The sequence below is a fragment of the Capricornis sumatraensis genome, chromosome 20 (assembly GCF_032405125.1).
Source record: "Capricornis sumatraensis isolate serow.1 chromosome 20, serow.2, whole genome shotgun sequence".
In the NCBI taxonomy this organism is placed as follows: domain Eukaryota; kingdom Metazoa; phylum Chordata; class Mammalia; order Artiodactyla; family Bovidae; genus Capricornis; species Capricornis sumatraensis.
This window is the reverse complement of record NC_091088.1, coordinates 23,655,104-23,678,274: the sequence shown is the minus strand read 5'-3', so window position 1 is coordinate 23,678,274 and position 23,171 is coordinate 23,655,104. Positions and strand designations below refer to the sequence as shown.

At 44.7% G+C, this 23,171-nt stretch overlaps 1 protein-coding gene across 1 annotated transcript; it reads right to left on the bottom strand.

Moving 5' to 3' along the window:
• Positions 1 to 569: 569 nt before the first annotated feature.
• On the bottom strand, positions 570 to 19,263 carry C20H16orf78 (chromosome 20 C16orf78 homolog). Its single transcript, XM_068991683.1, has 5 exons — positions 19,114 to 19,263; positions 15,026 to 15,139; positions 14,345 to 14,480; positions 5,142 to 5,394; positions 570 to 717 (listed from the first exon to the last, which is right to left on the bottom strand). Exons 1-5 carry the CDS (start codon positions 19,261 to 19,263, stop codon positions 570 to 572), a joined length of 801 nt encoding a protein of 266 aa, XP_068847784.1.
• Positions 19,264 to 23,171: the final 3,908 nt, after the last annotated feature.

Below are 23,171 nucleotides of genomic sequence, written 5' to 3'. Positions count from 1 at the left end.
TCCCTTTCTTTGAGATTAGAATGAAAACTGACCTTTTCCAGTCTTGTAGGCACTGTTGAGTTTTCCAAATTTGCTTGCATATAGTGCAGCACTTTAACAGCATCATCTTTTAGGATTTGAAACAGCTCAGCTGGAATTCCATCACCTCCACTAGCTTTGTTCATAGTGATGCTTCCTAAGGCCCGCTTGACTGCACACTCCAGGATTTCTGGCTCTACGTGAGTGCTCACACCATCATTTTATCTGGGTCATTAAGACTTTTTCTGTACAGAGACTGGAGACTTTGGACTCCCATTTCTCACTTCTAAGATTTCTTTTCTAGGGAGTGTTCTTTGGGAGGTGGGGAGAAAACCCATAGTTTCTCCTGCGTTGGTTCTGACTTGGATGACAAGGACAAAATATCACATCAACACAATGATCCAAGCAGTCTATCCTTGTTTCCTAATTGCTACTGTCTAAAGGGGGTGCCCCAGGTCTGAAGTGCCAGGTGCGGTGTACCAGAGGGTGGCATCTGGCGGTTGAGGACCCAACAGCAGGGGGAGCTCGAGGCGGCCAGGGAGAGGGGCTCTTCAGAGGGCTACACTGATGTTTTGGTTGAACACCTTTTTAGCGTCTATCTCTCCTTCGATCATGTGGGGGTGGATGTCCACGTTCATTCCCGCATCCTTGCACAGCTTGAGCAAGGTTCGAATGTTGTTCTTGGATAACCTCAGGTATCTGTGCAAAGACAAGGCCAAAGAGGTCAGTTGAGGGTGGAGTCACCGCAGCTCCAAACTTTATTGAGAAGAGCTTAGATTTAAGCAGTGTCAGTGTGGGGACCTCTGAAAGCACTAGCTCTCCAGACATTTCTGGAGCTGACAGAGGTCTCATAAAAGACTTGGTGGGAGTTTTTACTGGCATAACTCTTTAAAATTTGTTTTTAATCGAAGAATAATTGCTTTACAATGTTGTGTTGGTTTCTGCTGTACAACATGGATCAGCCATAAATATATCCATACCTACTCCCTCTTGAGCCTCCCTCCCGCCCAGCCACCCCATCCCACCCACCTAGGTCATCACAGAGTGCTGAACTGAGCTCCCTGTGTTCTAGAGCAGCTTCCCACTAGCTATCTAGTTTACATGTGATCGTGTATATGTGTAAATGCTACTCTCTCAAACTGTCCCAACCTCTCCTTCCCTCACTGTGTCCACAAGCTCACTGTGTCTCTATTCCTGGCCTGCAAATAGGTTCATAAGTAACATTTTTTCTAGAAGAGAAAAACAAATATCGTATATTAACACATATATATGGAATCTAGAAAAATAGCATAACTCTTTTGGAAATAAATTGGGCAACATTTAGGCCAAACAAGTTGCCTCTCCACCCAAAAAATTTCATTATTTTTGATTCAGTAATTCCACTCTGGTCCTCAACTTATCCCAAGAAGAGAAGTCACTGGAAGAAAATCTATATCAATAAAAGTATTTATTTGGGGGGTTATTGACAATAAGAAAATAGTAAATTCCATCAGTAGAGGAATGGTCAAGCAAACAATGGAATATTCAATTCAAGAAATCTTCTTAATGTTAAAATTTCATTTGCGAGAAGAAGGTGCAATATGGCTGTGACGTTATGCCAAGTGGGGAGGAAAAACTTGAATGCAAATTGTTAGGTGTTTTCTCTCATCACTGCCTTGTGTGTACAATCTGAGTGAGGCCAAGGGCTGGGGGAAATACAGGACAGTGGAAATAAAGGCTGAGAAAGTTGTAGAAATAGAGGTGAGTATTTTTTAATAGTATTCAAACAATTAAAATTAAAACATCATTTAAAAATATTAGCTAAAGCCCCACCGTTCTGACTTGTAACTGAAGAACAGGACTGATGCCATCTCTGCCATGCAGTTTAGAGAGTGTCTCTGCCGTCATGCCCCTTATCCCACCATCAACCTTGGCCTTGCTCTCAGCTTTAGTATAAGGAGGGAGGCCCCCGACTCAGGCTGCTTTCAGGCCACCTTCTGGTTGCTTACTTTGCTACACATGGTGGGGAAGGAGTTGTATATTGTAGAAACTGGGGTTTCTATCCATGGGAAATGGTCTCCCTTCTCTTTCCTCTTTTTTCTTTTTGACTGTACCCACAGCCCACAGGATCTTAGTTTCCTGACTAGGGATTGAGCCCAGGCCCTCAGCAGTGAAAGCCTGGAATCCTAATCAGGAGGCCACCAATGAACTTCCCTTCTTTTTCAAGATCTGCCCAGAGCTTCCTTGTTCTCACAGTCAGCTCCCGCCAGTCCTGCCTTTCCCTGATGGCTCCAGCCACAGTCCACCCCATCCCTCCCTGACCAGCCCAGCCCCTGGGGGGAGGGTTTCACACACATCTACCCGTGCGCCCTCACTAAGATAACAAAGGACAGTTTCATCCTTTGTTTGGATGTTTTTCTAATGGCTTGTTTTTTGCCATCTCCAAATATTCTCTCCCCCTACGCTGTCCAAGTCTCTTTTCTCCCCACCATGGAACCCAGGAAGACTGTCTTTGGCCAGAGTCAATTAAAACCACGCTATCAGTCTGAAAGCCATGGCCAACTCATTCAGCTGTGGAAGTGGCAGGAGCCAGAAACCCCCTCTAGTCAACAAGGCTGGCTGCCCATCTTTCAGCCAGTTAGCCATTCCACCCATCCACCCCCCCCAACCCGTCAGCCAGCAGAGCAGGACTGTGTGATGGGGCCTGTGGATGCCAGGTGTCTGAAACGTGCAGGTGAGTTTGCTGCTGTGAACTCTACAAAGACGACTACCTTATTCTGTTGTCCTGTATCCTCCTCTACTGAAGTTTCTGAACTGTGTCAGATACATCTTTACAGTAAAGAGTAACATCAGGCTGGGGAGGGATGCTCAGATTGGGGGCAGAAGCCCTGATGTTTGGTGTTACTGAAAACCAGTAGGTCTCGTAACTAGGACAGAGAACAGCAAGAAGGGAGACCCCTTGGTAAGAGCATACATGCCAAATGGTTTCAGACTTTGTTTATGGTCACTTTAGAGTCTGAAACCCCAAACATACACCAGGTAGCCCCTGGGAATGGTGGCTACTGTCCCAGCGATTCAACACCACAGTGTAAAGGAACTTAGGGGAGTTTCCTGTTAAAACAAGGCCACACAATCTACAGATTCAATGCAATCCCTATCAAGCTACCAGCTGTATTTTTCACAGAGCTAGAACAAATAATTTCATAATTTGTATGGAAATACAGAAAACCTCGAATAGCCAAAGCAATCTTGAGAAAGAAGACTGGAACTGGAGGAATCAACCTGCCTGACTTCAGGCTCTACTACAAAGCCACAGTCATCAAGACAGTATGGTACTGGCACAAAGACAGAAATATAGATCAATGGAACAAAATAGAAAGCCCAGAGATAAATCCACACACCTATGGACACCTTATCTTTGACAAAGGAGGCAAGAATATACAATGGATTAAAGATACTCTCTTTAACAAGTGGTGCTGGGAAAACTGGTCAACCCCTTGTAAAAGAATGAAACTAGAACACTTTCTAACACCATTCACAAAAATAAACTCAAAATGGATTAAAGATCTAAATGTAAGACTAGAAACTATAAAACTCCTAGAGGAGAACATAGGCAAAACACTCTCCTACATAAATCACAGCAGGATCCTCTATGACCCACCTCCCAGAATATTGGAAATAAAAGCAAAAATAAACAAATGGGATCTAATTAAAATTAAAAGCTTCTGCACACAAAGAAAACTATAAGCAAGGTGAAAAGACAGCATTCGGAATGGGAGAAAATAATAGCAAATGAAGCAACTGACAAACAACTAATCTCAAAAATATACAAGCAACTCCTGTAGCTCAATTCCAGAAAAATAAATGACCCAATCAAAAAATAGGCCAAAGAACTAAATAGACATTTCTCCAAAGAAGACATCCGGATGGCTAACAAACACATGAAAAGATGCTCAATATCACTCATTATCAGAGAAATGCAAATCAAGACCACAATGAGGTACCATTTCACACCAGTCAGAATGGCTGCGATTCAAAAGTCTACAAGCAATAAATGCTGGAGAGGGTGGGGAGAAAAGGGAACCCTCTTACACTGCTGGTGGGAATGCAAACTAGTACAGCCACTATGGAGAACAGTGTGGAGATTCCTTAAAAAACTGGAAATAGAACTGCCTTATGACCCAGCAATCCCACTGCTGGGCATACACACTGAGGAAACCAGAATTGAAAGAGACACGTGTACCCCAATGTTCATCGCAGCACTGTTTATAATAGCCAGGACATGGAAGCAACCTAGATGTCCATCAGCAGATGAATGGATAAGAAAGCTGGGGTACATATACACAATGGAGTATTACTCAGCCATTATAAAGAATACATTTGAATCAGTTCTAATGAGGTGGATGAAACTGGAGCCAATTATACAGAGTGAAGTAAGCCAGAAAGAAAAACACCAATACAGTATACTAACACATATATATGGAATTTAGAACGATGGTAATGATAACCCTGTATGTGAGACAGCAAAAGAGACACAGATGTATAGAACGGACTTTTGGACTCTGTGGGAGAATGGCATTGAAACAGGTATACTATCATGTAAGAAACGAATCGCTAGTCTACGTTTGATACAGGATTCAGGATGCTTGGGGCTGGTGCACTGGGATGACCCACAGAGATGATATGGGGAGGGAGGTGGGAGGGGGGTTCAGGGTTGGGAACTCATGTACACCTGTGGTGGATTCATGTCAAGGTATGGCAAAACCAATACAGTATTGTAAAGTAAAAAAAAAAAAAAAATATATATATATATATATACATATAAAAAAAAAGAAGAAAACAAGGCCACAAACAACTCATTCTTTCCTTTGTGAATAACAGTCATGGTTTCTTCTGTCAAACAGAAATTTGGTGAAAGTTGTGTACGTGTCCTAAGGCAGGGCATCAAAACGCCAGCACCTAAATGTCGTGTTCGTTAGTGGACCTAACGGCTTCAGCTCTTTGGGACTCAAAGCAGAGCCCGCACATGCTGCAGCCACCCTCCCTTGCTCGGGGCTCAGCCCAGGTGTCTGAACCACAGACCGTCGTGAGAAGAGCCTGGTCTCACAGGACACACCCAGCCCCACCCGCGCAGGGCTGCTTACCGGCAGCTCAGCACCTCTTCTGGCTTCAACATCTTCATCATCTCCATCTTGGGCTCCGTGCCCTTGTCCATGAGGCTTTTCAGCTTACGCTCATAAGAGGCATCAGGCATCCTGCCCCCCCACTCTCTCAAGACGGTTAACTTCCGCTGGGCAAAGGCAGTGTCCTGTAATACGGGTTCCACGACGCTTTGTCGACGGTATGGCACTGGGCGCTGAGTGGACTCTTGAGCGACCGCATCTTTGATGTCTAAGTCTGAAATTAGACAGATGTCACCAGGGAGAGTTAGGTCCTGGTCTGGCTGCTGGTAAGGTGGACAGGAAGGGGATGGGACCTGGAAGGCTGCATGGGCTTCAAACCTTACGGGATCTAACGTCTCTCCAAGACCTTGGTTAGTTCTCATTCAGCATTTGTTTAATCCCTATTCATCTTATCCTCCTCACTTTCTCCTTGTCTCTCATTCTTCTCAACTCTCACCCTTTTTCGCCTTTCATTCATTTCCTTCTCTCAATCTTCTCTCCTTCCCTAGAGAAAATTCACCTAAAGTGAACTTTAGCCTAAAGGGGGTTTAGAAGGTGTCAGAGCAGATCAACTTTGAACTGGGATTTTAAAGGACAAACAGTTTATCACATGATAAAAAGGAAGAAAAGTATTGCAGGCAGGAGGAACAGTGTGCACAAAGGCGCACATATATTAAATGAAATGGTGAGGGTCTGATGTCACCCAGATATGGAGTTTGTACTGAGTGAAGTACTGGTGGGACTAGAGCTTGGCAGCCTTAATTATTTGCTTGTTAAATATGCTCTTCTGTATTTTACAGACTTTTGCTTGAACGAGTAGAGTATTTCCTTCCCATTTCTAACTGGTGAGACTGGTATAGAGAAAAGGTTACTGTTAAAATTTTGTTTTTTCTAGTACACAAACAACCACACCATACAGTATCATTTCGGGCCTAGAATTTCTTGAGTTTTGCAGAAAGACGGTCATATCAGGAGAAAAGTGAAAACATATTCTGCTTAATATTTATAAAAATTATGTACTCTTCTTGACACGCTGCATTTGACACTCTCCAAAACAGTGTCAATAATGATGAAGGGAGTCATGCTTCATTTCGTTTCTGATTTTAATAAAGAGATTGAACATTCCATCATTTAGAAGGATGTATGCCAGAATTTTTAGAATGCTTTGTAATATTCAGGAGTTTTACTCCTAGTCTACATAAGGTTTTATTAGCGATAATTTGTTGTCTGTTTATTGCCTTTCTATCATCTACTGATACGATCATATAGCTTTCCTTTAATTTACTGATAAATCATGTTATTAGATACCTTGATATCCTAACCATGTGCAAGCTGCTATAATAAATCCTACTTGGTCATGGCTTATTATTCATTTCATAGATGGATATATTTGCCATATTTTCAAACATTAAGTCTATTTGCTAACATTTAAAAAATAACTTTGCATCCATATTATGTGAGGTCGGCCTGCTTTTTGCCTAATATATATATATTTTTTAATTTAATGTTTAATTAGAGGATAATTACTCTACAATATTGTGATGGTTTCCACCATACAGCACCATGAAACAGCCACAGGTGTACATATGCTTTCCCCCACCCATACTTCCCTCCCACCTCCCTCCTCATCCCACCCCTCGACACTGTCACAGAGCACCAGCTTTGGGTTCCCTGCATCATCAGCATGGTGGCTTGTCAAATTAATGCAGAAATACCTATATTTTCTTATTTTTTAATTTTTAAGTTATGAAAGTACAGTAACACATTTATAGGAGACTTGGAAAATACAGAACAAAGTTACATATGGTTCCACTATATATTACAATTCTCTTTTTAAGTAGATAAATTAAGACTTTTAGTTGAAGTTTCACTATCAAGCTCTCAAAAATTAATAGAGTGAACAGACAAAAAAGTAGATGGATATAGTAGACCTGAAAAGCGCTATGAACCAATTCAACACAATTAAGATTTATACAGTTTTCACACAACAACAGGTTACAAATTCTATTCAAGTTCCCAAAGACTATAAATCAGGAGGCTATAAACTGGAACATATCCAGGGACATAAAACAAGGGGCAAAAATTTCATGATCTGAATGACTGATTCTGAATCATACAGAATCTGTTCTCTTATCACTGTGGAATTATGTTAGACATCAATATCAAAAGATATTCAAAAATAACCCACATATTTTCAAGTGCAATGTGACATTTACCTTAGCCATTGGAAGCCTCAATAAAGTTAAAAGACTGAAAAAACACAGAGGGTGATTGCAGAGAAGAAAGAATATAAGTGAGAAATTAATATCAAAATGATAAATTAATATTAGAAATACTTTAAAAACTATGCATTTGAAAATGAAACGTGTACTTTTAAATTACAGACCTTAATCTAAAGATCATAACAAGGAAAATTAGAAAATAGAAATGTCTATATCTATGTAGCCTGAAATAGCTGAAGTAACATTGGGATTATTTGATTTTTAATGTTAGGTAGAACTTGGTGTGAAACCATTTGTCCTTGTGACTTTTTAGTGGGAAGGTGTCTACTATCTTCCAATTTTTACCTCAGGAATTGCCCTGGTCAACTTTTCCACTCTTTATTATGTCCATTTAATAGTTTATAGTATAAGAAGAAGTTATTCATTTATGTTGGGTTTTAGTTCAGTTCAGTTCAGTTCAGCCACTCACTCATGTCCAGCTCTTTGCGACCCCATGGACTGCAGCACGCCAGGCCTCCCTGTCCATCACCAACTCCTGGAGTTCACGCAAACTCATGTCCATTGCACTGGTTATGCCATCCAGCCAGCTCATCCTCTGTCGACCCCTTCTCCAGCCTTCAATCTTTCCCAGCATCAGGGTCTTTTCAGATGAGTCAGTTTTGCATCAGGTGGTCAAAGTACTGTAGTTTCAGCTTCAGCATCAGCCGTTCCAATGAATATTCAGGACCGATTTCCTTTAGGATGGACTGGTTGGATCTCCTTGATGTCCAAGGGACTCTCAAGTCTTCCCCAACACTCTATTATAATTCACTTAATGTATTTCTTACCTTTGCTTATGCACCTTTTCTCATATAAAATCTTGTATATTTTTGACTCTTCTTTTGACAAGGCTTATGATATACACACTATTTGTCACATGTTTTTTTAAAAAGCTAGCTTTGGTTTATCTTTTTAGCTACCTTTAACTTTGTATTTCATTCATCTTAGTTGGTATTGAATGGATGAATTCTCTTTTTCATATTAATTATTTCTTCTATGTCATTGAATTAATAAAGGTATTACTTTTTTATTTGTTTTATATAAGATAAAAACCATTGCTTTCAGCTTTTGCTGTAAAATTTCTCCTAGGCATAGATTTTGCCTTCATCCCATAGATTTTGGTATGAAACAGTCTTATTTCCATTAGTTTTTGTCTTTAAATCATGGTATTTTGGAAGTGTGGTTCTTAATGTTTGTTGAGATTATCTTTTTAAATTTTATTTCTAATTATTGACTAACTGGCCCTAAAATCTTTACTATCTTGAATGTTAAAGTTTCCTTTTGGTGAATATGCTTTGGCCACATAAAAATGTGTATTCTCTATTCAAATATAAAGTTGTGGTTTGTTAATGGCATTGTTAAATTCTTCTAGGCACTTCCTAAAATTAGCTATTTGATCTGTCTTGAAAGAGGTATATTGCAATCTCCTACTGTAACTATTTTTGTCAGACTTACTTTGCATATCTAAATGTTTATTTAACTCTATTTTTGGTGTGTGTAGGTTTATGGTTTACTCTCTCTAACATTTTAAAATCTCTCTCTTTCAGCCTGTTGTTTCTTTTAGCATTAAATCCACTTCATCTGTTTGCATATCTCTTTGCCTATCCTTTTTCATTCTTTCTAAAAAATATGATTTTAAGTGCATATCAAGATTTTTATTTTTAAACTATTTCCTAATTTGATGCCTCTGCTCTCTTCTAGAGCATTTTCTTTAGATAAATGAATAAATGGCTGAGAAACTCCCTAAATATTTCTGACTTTGCAAATATCTTTCATTCACCCTAACAATAACTTATGTATGGACTAAGAATAAGATTGTGAGACTGTAATAATCAGTAGTCTATAAGTATCATTTCTAGATTGATGCTAATTTGACTTTTTTTTTTGTAAGCAAGTTGTTTTTCCTATAAACTTGCAAGAATTCATGAATAAAATGCAGAAAATTTACCAGAATACATCTAGGAAAGTCTAGACATTCTATAACATAAATGGAGGGACAACAGCCTAGAGAGAGGCTCTGACTTGCCCAAGGCCTCACAATGAGTCCATGGCTGAACTGGGATCTTTGTGTCCAGTACAGCTCTCTAAGCTGACAGCTGGCCCCTGAGAGAGTGGTGGGGTCAGGTGGCATCAGCAGTCCGTTTGTGCATGGTGGAAATTGATACCATGTTCCAGGAGAATCATGAGGTACACATCTTCATTGACACAAATGGAAATCCCTTGGAGAAAGGGCCATGGACTTTCTTGAGACATCTGAGCCTTTTCTGGATCAAAGTAGGTCTCATGCAGGGAAGATGAGTACTAAAATGAATGGTAATGAGAATTATACACATTGGCTAACACTTATTGAGTAACTCATGTTTCAAGCAGTTTTCTAAAGGCTTTCTAGGGAGGGGGCACTGCAGTCTCATAACCATATCATGCCCATTGATCAAATAAGAAAGTGGAAGATCAGAGAGATTAAGTCATGTGACCAAGATGCCAGGAAAACGTGAACCCAGGTTATCAATGCCTTTTTCTGGGAGCCTGTCCTGGCTACCCTCTTGGACAAAATGTCCCATATTTCTGAGTTCATTGCTGAATGAATACGTTAGATTTCTGGTGAGCTGTGTTTGGGACTCTAGGGGTTGACTCTATAATCACCTAGAGACAGAAGGGGTTAACTGCACCCCAACCCTCTGCATTAGGAATACACCCTTGCCTGGCATTGACAGAATGCCCTGAGCATAGGTGGGCAAGAAGAGAAAGCCAAATGAATTCCATTTTCTTAGCCTAGATACTCAGACTTTGTCAAGATTTACTTTGCAAGTGTGTTCCCAATGCTTTCCCAGCATCTTTTAGTGGCCCTTAGCCACAGTCACCTTTTAAGAATTCAGATCCAACTTCATAAACGTTTTCCATGTCTTGTGACTGCACTCAATTAGGGCTGTGTTTTGGAAAGGCCAATATGAGATCTCTGCTTTCAGCCAAGGTGTGGCAACAGGAGCTAGATTTACCTGTCCATCTCAAGCAGTTAAACACTGGGGCCTGATAGGTGAAATGGCATTTTTCAGACGTTGGCCATACAGGGCAGTGATCCTTTAGAAAATGAAACAGAAGGGGTGAGTCCCACGAGAACCCCAGCTGATGGCTGGAAGATGCTTTAGGGTTGCAGCATGGGTAGAGAAAACCTAGACAGTTTTCCCTGAGTTGAGGAGACAGAATAGACAATTCAGCTAGAGTCTACAGGGCAGAGTAGAATGGAGAGCTGCAGAAATCCACACAGGCTTCTCTAAGTTGATAACAGGATGTGCAGGAGAGGAAACCACACAGAATTGGTGGCCAAGACCCCTAAAACAGCTGGTTCTTGAAAATGACGCCAGTTATTTGGGCGCTGAGTGGGGTTGAGGGAGGTTAGTAAGAGATGTTCTGGCTAGAATATTTCTCCTTGTTTGGGATCAATAGGTACACACTGCTATTTTTTAAATGGAAGTCTAACAAGGACCTACTGTACAACACAAGGAGCTCTGCTCAGTGTTATGTGGTAGCCGGGGTGGGAGGGGAGTTTGGGAAAGAATGGATACGTGTATTTGTATGGCTGAGCCCCTGTACACGTATCCTGTATCCCCATAGATGTATTTGCTGTCCACCTGAAACTATCACAACATTGTTAATCCGCTATACTCCAATATAAAGTAAAAAGTTTTTAAAAATTTTTTTTAAAAAGAATGCTTTTTCTTGATCCACACTTATCCTTCTTAGACTTTTGCCATAGCCCTTAACTGCTTCTACACCCTTCCTAGAGGCTGCTTTGTCTCGATCTTGACTCCCAATCCAGATCCTGCTCACTCGTTTCAGGCCTCCTGACAGCTTTCACAGTACGTTCCTCTTTCTGTGTCCAGACTCAGCCCTGACTCAGTCCTGGTGCCACGCGTGGATGCCCAGGTGGATGCCTATGAACAACCGCCCACTTGTCTGCGTGAGCTCCGGCTGACCCCCAGTGGCCATTGGTTGTATTACATTTGGAGAGGGCCGCCTGCTCTCCAACAGGGCGGCTTTGTGGGGGACGGAGCTGGGCAGATCGACGCAGGAGGCAGTGCAGAGTATCAAAGGGCTGGCGAGCCAGCCTGCCCTGCTGGCGCCCTTGTGCAGCGAGACGGAAAAAACTAAGCGGCTTGTGTGAGAGTTTCTCTTAGGGAAGGAACTGCCTTTGTTTAGGAAAATATCTTTTTTTTCAGACTACATTGAAAAAAATTCGGTTTTTCACAGACTACATTGAGTGTGGAATGAGACAGTGGCACAAAGTGATCCCTTGAGGTAAGAAGGCAATGGGAATGTGTGGGTCGGGGAAGGCGGAGGATAGAGAAGGGAGAGGAAATAAGGGAAGACGGAGAGCTGGGCAGAAGCAGGACTAGAGTGAGACGAACCAGGCACTCAGGGGGCGAAACTCAAGGAGGTGTGTGCTCTCAGGCTCATGAAAGGGCAAGGTGGGCGGCTGAGAGAGACCACCTTCTTAAATTTTGTGTCCTGGGTGCCTAGCTTGTCTGACCCTAGTCCTAGTCCTGGAGTTGAGCAAAACATCTGGAAACCAGCCCTGCAGGAAATGGAGCCGTCTGGGAAATCTGATGGCAGGGGACAAAGGACTTTGAAGAACATCATAACAGACTTCTAATATGTTTGCTGTGTAAGTCTGTGATGTAATTATTTACCTTCGTTGCCACAAACCTTCAGTAAAGTTTGCTGACACGCAATGGCTTCATGTGAGAGGTCTGGGGAGAAGGGATGTGTTCCCTGTCTGGGTTGGCAGAGAGCAGGGAGAAGGAAATAGTCCTGGAAGTGAGATCCACAGATGCTCAGCCTCCCAGCAGGACCAGGACATGGAGAACGACAGGAACCTTGGGGAAGGGGTGGGGCTTCCCATAGGGCATAAGTTGAACTCCTTCCACTGTTTATAATAGCCAGGACATGGAAGCAACCTAGATGTCCATCAGCAGATGAATGGATAAGAAAGCTGTGGTACATATACACAATGGAGTATTACTCAGCCATTAAAAAGAATACATTTGAATCAGTTCTAATGAGATGGATGAAACTGGAGCCGATTATACAGAGTGAAGTAAGCCAGAAAGAAAAACACCAATACAGTATACTAACACATATATATGGAATTTAGAAAGATGGTAATGATGACCCTGTATGTAAGACAGCAAAAGAGACACAGATGTGTAGAGTGGACTTTTGGACTCTGAGGGAGAGGGAGAGGGTGGGATGATTTGGGAGAATGGCATTGAAACATGTATACTATCATGTAAGAAACGAATCGCCAGTCTATGTTCGATGCAGGATGCAGGATGCAGGATGCTTGGGGCTGGTGCACGGGGATGATCCGGAGGGATGATGTGGGGTGGGAGGCGGGAGGGGGGTTCATGTTTGGGAGCTCATGTACACCCATGGTGGATTCATGTCAAGGTATGGCAAAACCAATACAGTATTGTAAAGTAAAATAAAGTAAAAATAAAAATTAAAAAAAATAAATAAACTTTTTATTTTGGAATACTTTTAGATTTATAGAAGAGAAGAATTGCAAAGACAACTCTTACAGACAGCTCCTATACGTCCTCCCCATAATGTTAACATCTTACATAAGCCAGGAATGAGAGATTAACATGGGCATGTTACAGAGTTTTTTTTCCTGGATTTCACCAATTTTTTTTACTGAATAACTAGCCTAGGATTCAGTCCTGGATCTCATGTTGCATTTAGAGCCAATCATATTTAATTCTAACTGGCAAGTAACCGCAGTTTTGTTACAGTGGCTTTGGTACATTAAATGAAAAAGAAATGAACTTTTTGTTGAGCAGAGTGTGGGACAACACAGGAGAACTGGCAACCCCTACTCCAAGGCTCTTGCCCCTCTTCCTTTGAGCTAATTGGAAATCCCCTCCAGAATTTTTTTTTTTAATCATACACCTCCATCCCAAGAGGCCAGGTACAATAAATGAATTTGTTATTCCAACACAGCCCACCTGAGAATGTTAGCAAAATGTTTACAGAGAAGTTCCATATGCTTCCCAGGTGGCTCAGTGGTAAAGAATTTGCCTGCAATGAAGGAGGTGCAGGAGATGGCGGTTTGATCCCTGGATTGGGAAGATTCCTTGGAGTAGGAAATAGCAACCCACTCCAGTATTCTTGACTGGAGAATCCCATGGACCGAGGAGCCTGGAGGGCTATAGTCCACGGAGTCACAGAGTCGGCCATGACTGAGCAACCGAGCGCGCACGCAGCCCTTTGCTAACATCTATTGAGCACCGACTCTGCATCTGGCGGAGTGTGGTCTGTGCCTTGACTTGCTAAAATACTACAGTATACTGTGAGGCTGGTTGTGTAATTGTTGCATTTTGCGGATGTGAAAACTAGACCCCCACGGATGGAGTGGCTTGCTTGGGATTATACAACTCTGAGTTTGTTACCCATCAGTGGGGCTGGGACTCAAACACAGTCAGTCTTGGCAATAAGTATCTGGCATAGCCCAAGCCCACTTCTTTTTCTTGGGTACTAGCATCAGCTGGCAGCTTTCAGGCCAGCAGCTGTGGTACCTTCTGTAGCGCCTTGACACTGTCACAGTATCTAAACTAGTTTGATCATTTGGGCATGAGGATGATGTCACAAAAATGACTTCAGGAACCCTGGGGACATGATACTAACTTCCTGAGAAGAAATGCCCCCTCCTCCCGGGTGCCAGCTGAGGCTTGACACCCACTTGTCTCCTGTCCAGGTCACATCCCCTGATGCTATGATCCCTAGACATGGGGGTTCCTGCATCCACAGAGGTGGGGTTGACAGAGATGGTGCTGCCTTAAAGATGGTGCCATCTCTGGGCCCCTCTGATAGGAGGGCAATGGCGAGGACAATTCTGGCATCCCCCCACCGAGGTTCTTCCCTTACCAGATTTCCTGGGTGTGTCCTTGGGGTTGGTGCTCGGGGTCAGGCTGCTGAGGCGTTTTCCCTTTGCTTCCACTCTGTAGAGCCTTCGGTACAGGGCAGAGGTTTCGTCCTCCCTGGAGGAGTTTTGCCCTGAGGCCTGGGAGGAGATCTGGAGAGATGTTATAGGCTAGAGAATGGGTTCTGGCTCTGCTTCCTTCATCCCCCAGCGAGTGAGTTCAAGGGTTGGCTGAAGGGCAGATGAGGGGGACCCAAGGAGAGGCTGACTCTAGGTGCTGGGTTCCTGGGACAGGAACGCACACTGGTGTCTGCTCACCAACTTCTTTCTTCTGTCCCCAGAGCTTGTGAGGGACCCTGGAGACCACAGCCGTCGCTGGTTGTCCCCTCTGCCCAGTGGCATTCCTGAGTGGTTTAGGGGAGGGAGGTGGTACTCAGGAAGAACAAGCCCTACCGCAGGGGTGCAGGTCTTCCCACTGGGATTGCGCAGTGTGTTGGGTGGGAGCTGGCTGGCTGGAGGGGGTGGGTGACCTGTGTGGGTGCTACTGTGTGGCAGGGATGAATTTTAGAGCCCCACATGTAAAAGAAAAAGTAGCCAATTCCGTGCAAGAGCAGAGTGGGCACCCCCTCCTTCCTGTGAAGGGGCTGGGGTAGGCGGGGTGATGTCACCTGCTCAGAGAACGCCACCTGTTGGTTCCCTTGGCTCTTGCGGCGGGCTCCCTGATGTTTTAGGGCACTTTTGGTTTTCTTTCCTTCCTTCGCAGGTTCTGCCAAGCCTATCACCACCTTGGGTTTGTTCTTCTGAAACAACAGGGAGAAAAGCCCTGTGGCCACCTCAGTGGGCACAGACCAGTCCTGCACACCACGGAGGGGAAGGACCACCCAGGCTGAGCACCTACTCTTGTCCTACTGTTCCCCTTGTGGCCCCTCTGCCTCCAGACACACCTGGTGACCTCATCCCAATTCCAGCGCCAGGCGTGGCTGTTCCTCTCCACTTCAGGGTCCATCACTAGCTCCCTGTCACCCTCCACAGGAGGGCCCCACTCTCCAGTCTGGGAGGAATTCCTTCCAGCCCTCAAACGGCCTTGCTAGCTGCCACTTCCTTACGTGACCTCCAGTCATCGAGCCCAGCCAGGGTGCTCCCTCCTCTCTTCCCCCCACCCCCATCCCATCTTGTCCTCCCCGAGCTGTCATCGCAACTCCTCCTGGCTTTCTCTTTCCCCGGATGCTCCAGTCTGCCTGGTGGGAATGGAAGGCCAGGTAAGTGCAACAAGTCCATTCGAGGCATGTATGCTTGGCTCTCCCAGCTGCCGGGAGAAGCCAGTAAAAGAGTCAGTTTCATTAGTAAGTCTCATCACTGCCCAGGAGGGGAGGGGCCCACAAAGGTGCATCCAGGCCCATCCTTAATGGGTAGACTTGGGGTGCTGGAGCATAGCAGGGAAACTGAACTGACTGGATCTCCTCTTGGGGTATGCTGCGGGTTCTGAGGGTTGTGCAGAGATGGCCAAGACTGGTCTCCAGGGCTGATGGCCTGGCTTGCAATCCTGCTCTATGGCTGTCTGGCCGAGTGACTTTGAGCAAGGGACGGCTCTCCGGGCAGTTTAGTTCCCTTATCTGAGGATGGGGATGGTAGCAGAAGCTACTTCATAGGGTTATGGTGGGAAATAATGAATTACTGTGGGGAAGTGCTTAGCGCTCCCTGATTGTTAGCAGCACTCTGAATGGAAGGAGGGTTTTGATAAGCCAGTCTGGGTGTGTGGAAGGAAACTGTCCAAAGACCGTCTAAGAAGTGGGTGCTAGCTACCTTCAAGATTTTGTGGGGCTTAATGGGGGAAGGGGTGCAAGCTGGGGCCAGGGCTAATACTCCCAGTTGATCAGAGAGAAACTAAGTCTAGTTACGCTGAGAGTGGCCCACTTCCCTCCTTCCCCTCTCAACCTTCAACCTCTCTTCAACAGCTGCCCGAGTAGCTACAGTCCCCTCTTTTGAAGGAAGCTGAGTGGAACTGATTTGGTACCACAGACCAATCAGGAAACTGTCACAGAAACTGACTTGGTGGCCCCTGTGCCCGAGACCTTAAATCTCAGGGGTCTTCTTTTATGACAAATGTTCACAAGGGGCACAGCCCTCTGGGTAGACTATAACCCAGAGGTTATAGTGCTGAAGTGGGGGAAAAGCCTGGACTGCCAGGGGAAGGGAGACAGGGGCACAGAGAGCCCTCCTCCAGCTGTCTTCACTAAAGGGCCCCCTGCCACCTGCCATCCGAGACCTGCCATGGAAACATCACCCTCTCTCTCAGGAGCTTCTTTCAAAATCCAAATGCTTCTGGAAAGGGTAATGATGCTTGAAGATTTAATTGTATTTTGAAAGTAAATTTGTTCCCTTTCTGGGTCCAAAATTATTTACAAGAAAAGCCACATAGAAGCTACAGCTGTGAAAACATTATTAGAATGTAAACTTAGCAGGAAGAGATGGGATCAAGTATATTCATCAAAGGAGTGAGTAAGATTCCTGTAACTGAGTTCTGAGAAGCCCAGCAGTCAAGCCCTAACACCTCCCCCCCAAAATGAGGGGTAATTGGTAGGGTAGGTAAATCACTAACTCCTTAGAGTAAAATATGTTCGTCAGATGTGTTTCCATGTATCTGATGAAACTAGCCCTCCAAATTGCTCTGACTGTGTGTTAGTTGCTCAGTCGAGTCTGACTCTGTGACCCCATGGACTGTAGCCTGCCAGGCTCCTCTGTCCATGGGATTCCCCAGGCAAGAATATTGGAGTGGATTGCCATTCCCTTCTCCAGGGGATCTTTCCAACCCAGGGATCGAACCTGGGTCTCCTACATCACGGGCAGATTCTTTATTATTGGAGCCACCCTCAGTAAATGACTATAATGATAAATAAACACATAACCAGAACAGAAGCTCCCATGAAAGGCAGGGGCCGATGAGCTGGGAGAAGCAGGAAAGGACAGGTGGTGGCAAAGGTGTGGGGGGGGGGCCTGACAGCCCATGAGCTGGGGAACTGGGCGTGTCTGGCTGAGACCCTCACTAGCTCCGTGAGCTCCTCTCTTCCTTTCAGCTTCCTTATCCTTCAGCTGGTGGGTAAGATCAATGTCTACCTTGTAGCCTTGCTAGGAGCAGTTGACCAGACAACTCACTGCAATGCCAAGCACAGGGCCTGGCACGCAGCAAATGCTTAGTGAAATATATCACTGTTGTCAGTAATGCCATTTTCACCCATTTTTTCTCTGGGGGCCAGGGGAGTCAAGATCAGGTGGCCTCCTCTGCTGAAGAGACCACTTTCCAAGGGTATGGCTTGACCTTCTGTAGATGAAGGGACCAAAGGGGAACTCCTGAGGGAAACTGGGGCAAAACTGGTTGTTCCTGGAGAAAGAGAGAAAACTAGTGTTGCAGACTGTTTCGTGTGCCCCCCTCCCCCTAAATTCACGTATTGAAATCCTAATTCCTAATGTGATAATGTTGGGGAGGTGGGGCCTTCGAGAGGTATTGAGGTTATGAGGGTGGAACCCTCATAAATGGGATTAGGACTTTAGATAAGAGGCCCTGGAGAGCACTCCTGTCTCTTCCTCTTTACAAGAACATAGCAAGAAGCAGCCATCTATGAACCACAAAGCAAGCCTTCATCAGATATCAAATCTGCTGGCACCTTGATCTGGGACTTCCCAACCTCTCAGTTGGGAAGAAAGAAATTTCTGTTGTTTCTAAGCCACCTGGTTTATGGCACGTGATTGTAGCAGCCCAAATGGATAAACTAAGTTCTGATGAAGGATAGAAAGGAAGAGGTTCCCAGGTGGCGCTAGTGGTAAGGAACCTACCTGCCAATGCAGGAGATGGAAGAGACACAGGTTTGATCCCTGGATAAGGAAAATCCCCTGGAGGAGGGAATGGCAACCCACACCAGTATTCTTGCCTAGAGAATCCCATGAACAGAGGAGCCTGGCGGGCTTATGGTCGATGGGGTCCCAAAGAGTCGGACTCAACTGAGCGTCTGAGGTTTTTTGTGTTATCAGGAGTTGCAGAGAGGACAGTGGAGGTGGAAGACGCCCTTTGACCCTGGGGCTATCACGAGGCTGGAAGTGCCTGGGGACAATGGGAAGGACACAGCAGCAAGACCCTAGAAGCAATTGTCCCTCAGCCCTTCTGAAAAGCGGACAGAGACAGCTTTAATGTCTCTCATTAAGTGAAACCTCAGTGAAACTAGACAGGAGTGTTCCTGACGGTAGACCCTTGACCTCCCCTTTCCTAGAACAATTTCTTTAGAAAATTTACACTTGTAAATTCCTTTTCTGCCCCTTTGAGATATAAATCCTCTTTCAGCCTCTTGCCCAGGTTTACGATCCAGGAATGTTTTTCTCCAGATGCTGGGTCAGGAAGATCCCCTGAAGGAGGGCATGGCAACCCACCCCGGTGTTCTTGCCTGGAAGTTTCCATGGATAGAGGAGCCTGGTGGGTTGCAGTCCAGGTTCGCAGAGTCAGACATGACTGCGCACAAGCATGCAGAGAGCCATCCTTTGAAATGCGAACATCAAGAAAGACAGCATCCCCACCTCCCAGTCTCTGTGGCAGGGTGGGAGCTTAACTACATGGGGCTCCTTCGCAAACAAGGATGGCCTGACCCTGTGGACAATCTCCCCCACGCCCTCCAGCGCTCTCCTACTGGCTCACCCCCGTGCTGCAAACCCGCCCTCGCCCCATTACATCAGGCTTCAGTCGCCTTGAGCGAAGCCTTCCTTGTAGGGTTTCTGGGACAGTACATACCTGGAGAGCTTGCTTCTTCTTCCCCTGCCTCCGTTCCAGCCACTCCAACACTCGAGTCAGGTCTGACATCCGCCTCTCCTCGGCCGTCCTCCACACGAGCTTCCTCTCTGTGGGCAGGGAGTTCTTCAGGTCCTCTGACTTTTCTGTCATCGTGGAGCCCTGGCCCTGCCGTGGGCAGGAAGGTGGCCCACTTCCACTTTGTTGAGCCCTCTGCCTCTGGTCGCTGGTCCTGGATGACTCAGATGGTGCGGTGTTTCCCTCTAGACATGAACATATATGCAAGCATAAAGGGCAGTGTTGGGGCAGAGCCGGGGATCCTGGCCTCCAGGGGCAGGAGGTCCAGAGGCTGATTGTGAGGTCATTGTCAGGCTTTCGGCAGGGGTCAGAGTGGGGCAGGCTTCCCCACGTGGATCCTGTCCCCTCTGTTGTAGCCACGGGTTCTGGGAAACAAGCTCACTCAGAAGGTCAGTGCAGATAGTGGAGTGCAGTTTATTACACCGGCAGGCCCAAGGTAGAGTCTCCTCTTAGCCAAGGACCCTGGCCAGTTTTTGAGAAAACCTTATATACCCTAAGTGTAAAAGGTCCCCTGAAACTAGCCTGAACAAAGGAAAAAGAAAGATACAATCAAAGTTCACCCGTGATTGTATGCGTTAAGCCTAGGTAGTTAACAGTGGACAATTATCAATAGGCCTGTGGTCATACCCCAGTAAGCATAATAGAATGTATGATTCTATTTGGTTACACAGATAATTAGGGTATTCTTTTAGGCGATGGAGAACCCTGGGGCTCTTCTTCTGGGGGCCTGGTTTTCCAGTTGGTATGTTGTTTCCATAAATACTGGACATATAGCTCAAAGTCCACAATCCGGCCCGAGATGGAGTCCTGCTTTCAAGATAGAGCCTGTTCTGTTTCCTCCCTCACCTCTTCAGCCACTGTCCATCTCCTGGATTCTGCCACAGCCTCTAGTATGGGCTCTCCACCTCCATTTCCATAGAGATCTTCCTAAAACAATGGTCAACCCACCTATCTCCTCAGAAACCTTCAGCGGCTCGCTGCAGCTTATACAAAAATCTAAATTTTTTAGTTTGGTAGGCTTTCCACAATGTGCTCTAATTAGAATGAGGATTTGTATAGGCTTAATTACTTTTATATTCATTGACTAGATATCAGATGCCTGCTATATGCCAGCATGGTGCAGGGGATATAAGGCAAGATAAAAACATCATCAGGACTCCTAAAACATATGGGCTAGTGGGAAAGACAGCAGTTCAATAATTACTCTGTGAATCCATCAGGACAAATGAAGAGGAGTACTCTGAAGGAAAGAAACATAATTCTAAGAACTAAACAAAAGAACTAGACTCGGATGGGTTAGTGGGTGGATCACACTTGGGGAGTGGCTGAAGTTAAAGGGTAAACTGGTCTTAATGGGGGTCTCTGGACCAGGAGGTCGAGCATGTGCAAAGGCCCTGGGGCAGGATAGAAGCAGGGAACACTTGTGTAATAGCAGAAGGCCAAGGTAGCTAGTGTTGTAGCCATGCATTCTGGGAAACAAATTCATTCAGAAGGACAATGCCAATAGTGGAGTGCAGTTTATTACACCAGCAGGCCCAAGGCAGAGTCTCCTCTTAGCCAAGGACCCCGGCTGACTTTTGTGAAAACCTTACATACCTTTCGTGTACTGCTCAAGCCCACATCCCCCAATTCCTTAAACCTAGCCTGGAAAGTGTTAAAGGGAGATACAGTCTGGTTACAGCCACAATTCATAATCAGAAGGGTCAGCTGGTTATATGTCGTAGCCTACACCACTGGGTGCCATAAAGATTACAAAGGTGATTGACTTCACAGGGGATTATCACACTCTTTTTGGCACTGGGAAATCTTGGTATGAAATCTGGTGTTTATCAGTCTGGGAGGTCAGTTCAGCTGTAGGTATGTTATCCCCATGGCTACTAGGCATATAGTCCAAAGGTCCCTGAAAGTGCGAGATGGAGTTTCCTGCTTTTTCAAGAGGGAGGCAGCTCGGCCTGTCCCTTTCCTCCCACACTAGATTACAAGGTAGTGAGGAATGCTGCTGGGGCGGCAGGCAGAGGCCACACCAGGCAGCTCCTTGGAGGCCACTGTTTTGCTGAGTCTGGAAAGGAAAGGGAAGCAAAGGGAAAAGGAAAGGGATTCAGACAGGGGGGAGGCAGTGACATGACCAAGCGTCCTTCTTTGTTTTAGTAAATTTTATTGATTTAAACTACATGCAGAAATGTGCCAGAATCATAAATAACTAGTGCTCCAGAATTTCCCCTCTATGTCCCCTGCTAGTCACGCCCTCCCTCCAAGGGTAAACACTACTCTGACTTTTAATTTCACATTTGTTCTGTCTGTTGGAATTTTATCTATACAAAATCATATACATGTAATCTTTTGTATCTGGATTCATTTGCTTTATATTTGCAGAATTTTAGCAAAATTGTTAGTCTTCGTGTATGTGGAGATATCTGTATTTTTCTCTTCATTTCTGAAAAAAAGATTTGCTGGATGATAGACTTCTTGGATGGCACCCCACTCCAGTACTCTCACCTGGAAAATCCCATGGACAGAGGAGCTTGGTGGGCTGCAGTCCATGGGGTCGCAAAGAGTCGGACACGACTGAGTGACTTCACTTTCACTTTCCACTTTCCTGCATTGGAGAAGGAAACGGCAACCCACTCCAGTGTTCTTGCCTGGAGAATCCCAGGGACGGAGGTGCCTGGTGGGCTGCAGTCCATGGGGTCGCAAAGAGTCAGACACGACTGAGCGACTTCACTTTCACTTTTCACTTTCCTGCACTGGAGAAGGAAATGGCAACCCACTCCGGTGTTCTTGCCTGGAGAATCCCAGGGACGGGGGAGCCTGGTGGGCTGCCATCTATGGGGTGGCACAGAGTCGGACACGACTGAAGCGACTTAGCAGCAGCAGACTTCTTGGTTAACAGTTTACTCAGCACTTTGATGCATCATCTTGTCGTCTTCTGCTTCCTGTTGTTTACTATGGGAAGTCAGCTGTTAGTCAGGTGGTTGCTCCCCTACGTATGCCATTTTTCTCTTGCTGATTTTTCTGTTTTTGCCTTTCAAAAGTTTGCTATGATGAGTCTAAGTGTGAATCTCTTTATATTTATTCTACGTGGGATTTGTTGAATTTTTGGATATGTATTTAATGTTCTTTCATTAAATTCTGGGAGATGTTGGCCATTTTTTTCCATTATATTTTTCTGTCCATTTCTCTGCTTCTAGACGCCCATGCTTAATGTTGTCCTCTTGGTCTCTAAAGCGTTGCTCATGTTTCTTCAGTCATTCTTTTCTCTGTTCTTCAGACTGGATAATTTCTATCTATCTATCAACCTTCTTTCCTCTGCCATGTATAATCTGTTGTTGAGTCTTTCTAGTGTAATTTTCATTTCAGCTGTACTTTTCAAGTCCAGAATTTCACTTTAAAAACGATTTCTGTCTTATTATTTAGAATCCCTCTTTGTTGATTCATTATTATCATATTTTAAAATTTAAGACATGTTTTACTTTTGTTATTTGACCATATTTTAATAAGTATTTAAAGTCTTTCAACATCTGGGAACACTCAGAGACAGCTTATAATGACAGTTGCTTTTCTGAATACAGTTCACACTTACCTTTTTTTTTGGTATAACTTGTAATTTTTTGTTGAAAATTGGACATTAAGAAATATAATAGCAACTTTGGATTCTGATTCACCTCTACCCTCGCCCCAAGTTTATTGTTGCTACTTTTTCATTTGGTTATTTTTAAAATAACTTCTCCAGGCTCTATGAATCAGGCAATTCTTGTCTGATGTCCTGTTTTCTCTATGGTGTGAAGCTGCTGAAGTTCTGATTAAAATTTTTATATTCTTGCTTTTATACTTAAGTCGAGCTTCCAAAACATTCTCTCTGTGTCTGTATCTGCATATCTGACTGGACAGAGATTGTGCTCAAAATGCCAACTTTCTGTCCTCTGTTGATTAGTCTGTGTCTGGGTAGGGGAGCTGTGTCAGCTACCATGTTGTTACATAACAAA

Coding starts and splice junctions, on each gene's coding strand:
- C20H16orf78 (XM_068991683.1), bottom strand. CDS start 19,263: ATGACAGAAAAGTCAGAGGACCTGAAGAACTCCCTGCCCACAGAGAGG. Junction 15,140..19,113: donor AGAAGAAGCAAGCTCTCCAG/GTATGTACTGTC, acceptor CTGTTGTTTCAG/AAGAACAAACCCAAGGTGGT. Junction 14,481..15,025: donor AGAGCCAAGGGAACCAACAG/GTGGCGTTCTCT, acceptor ATCTCCTCCCAG/GCCTCAGGGCAAAACTCCTC.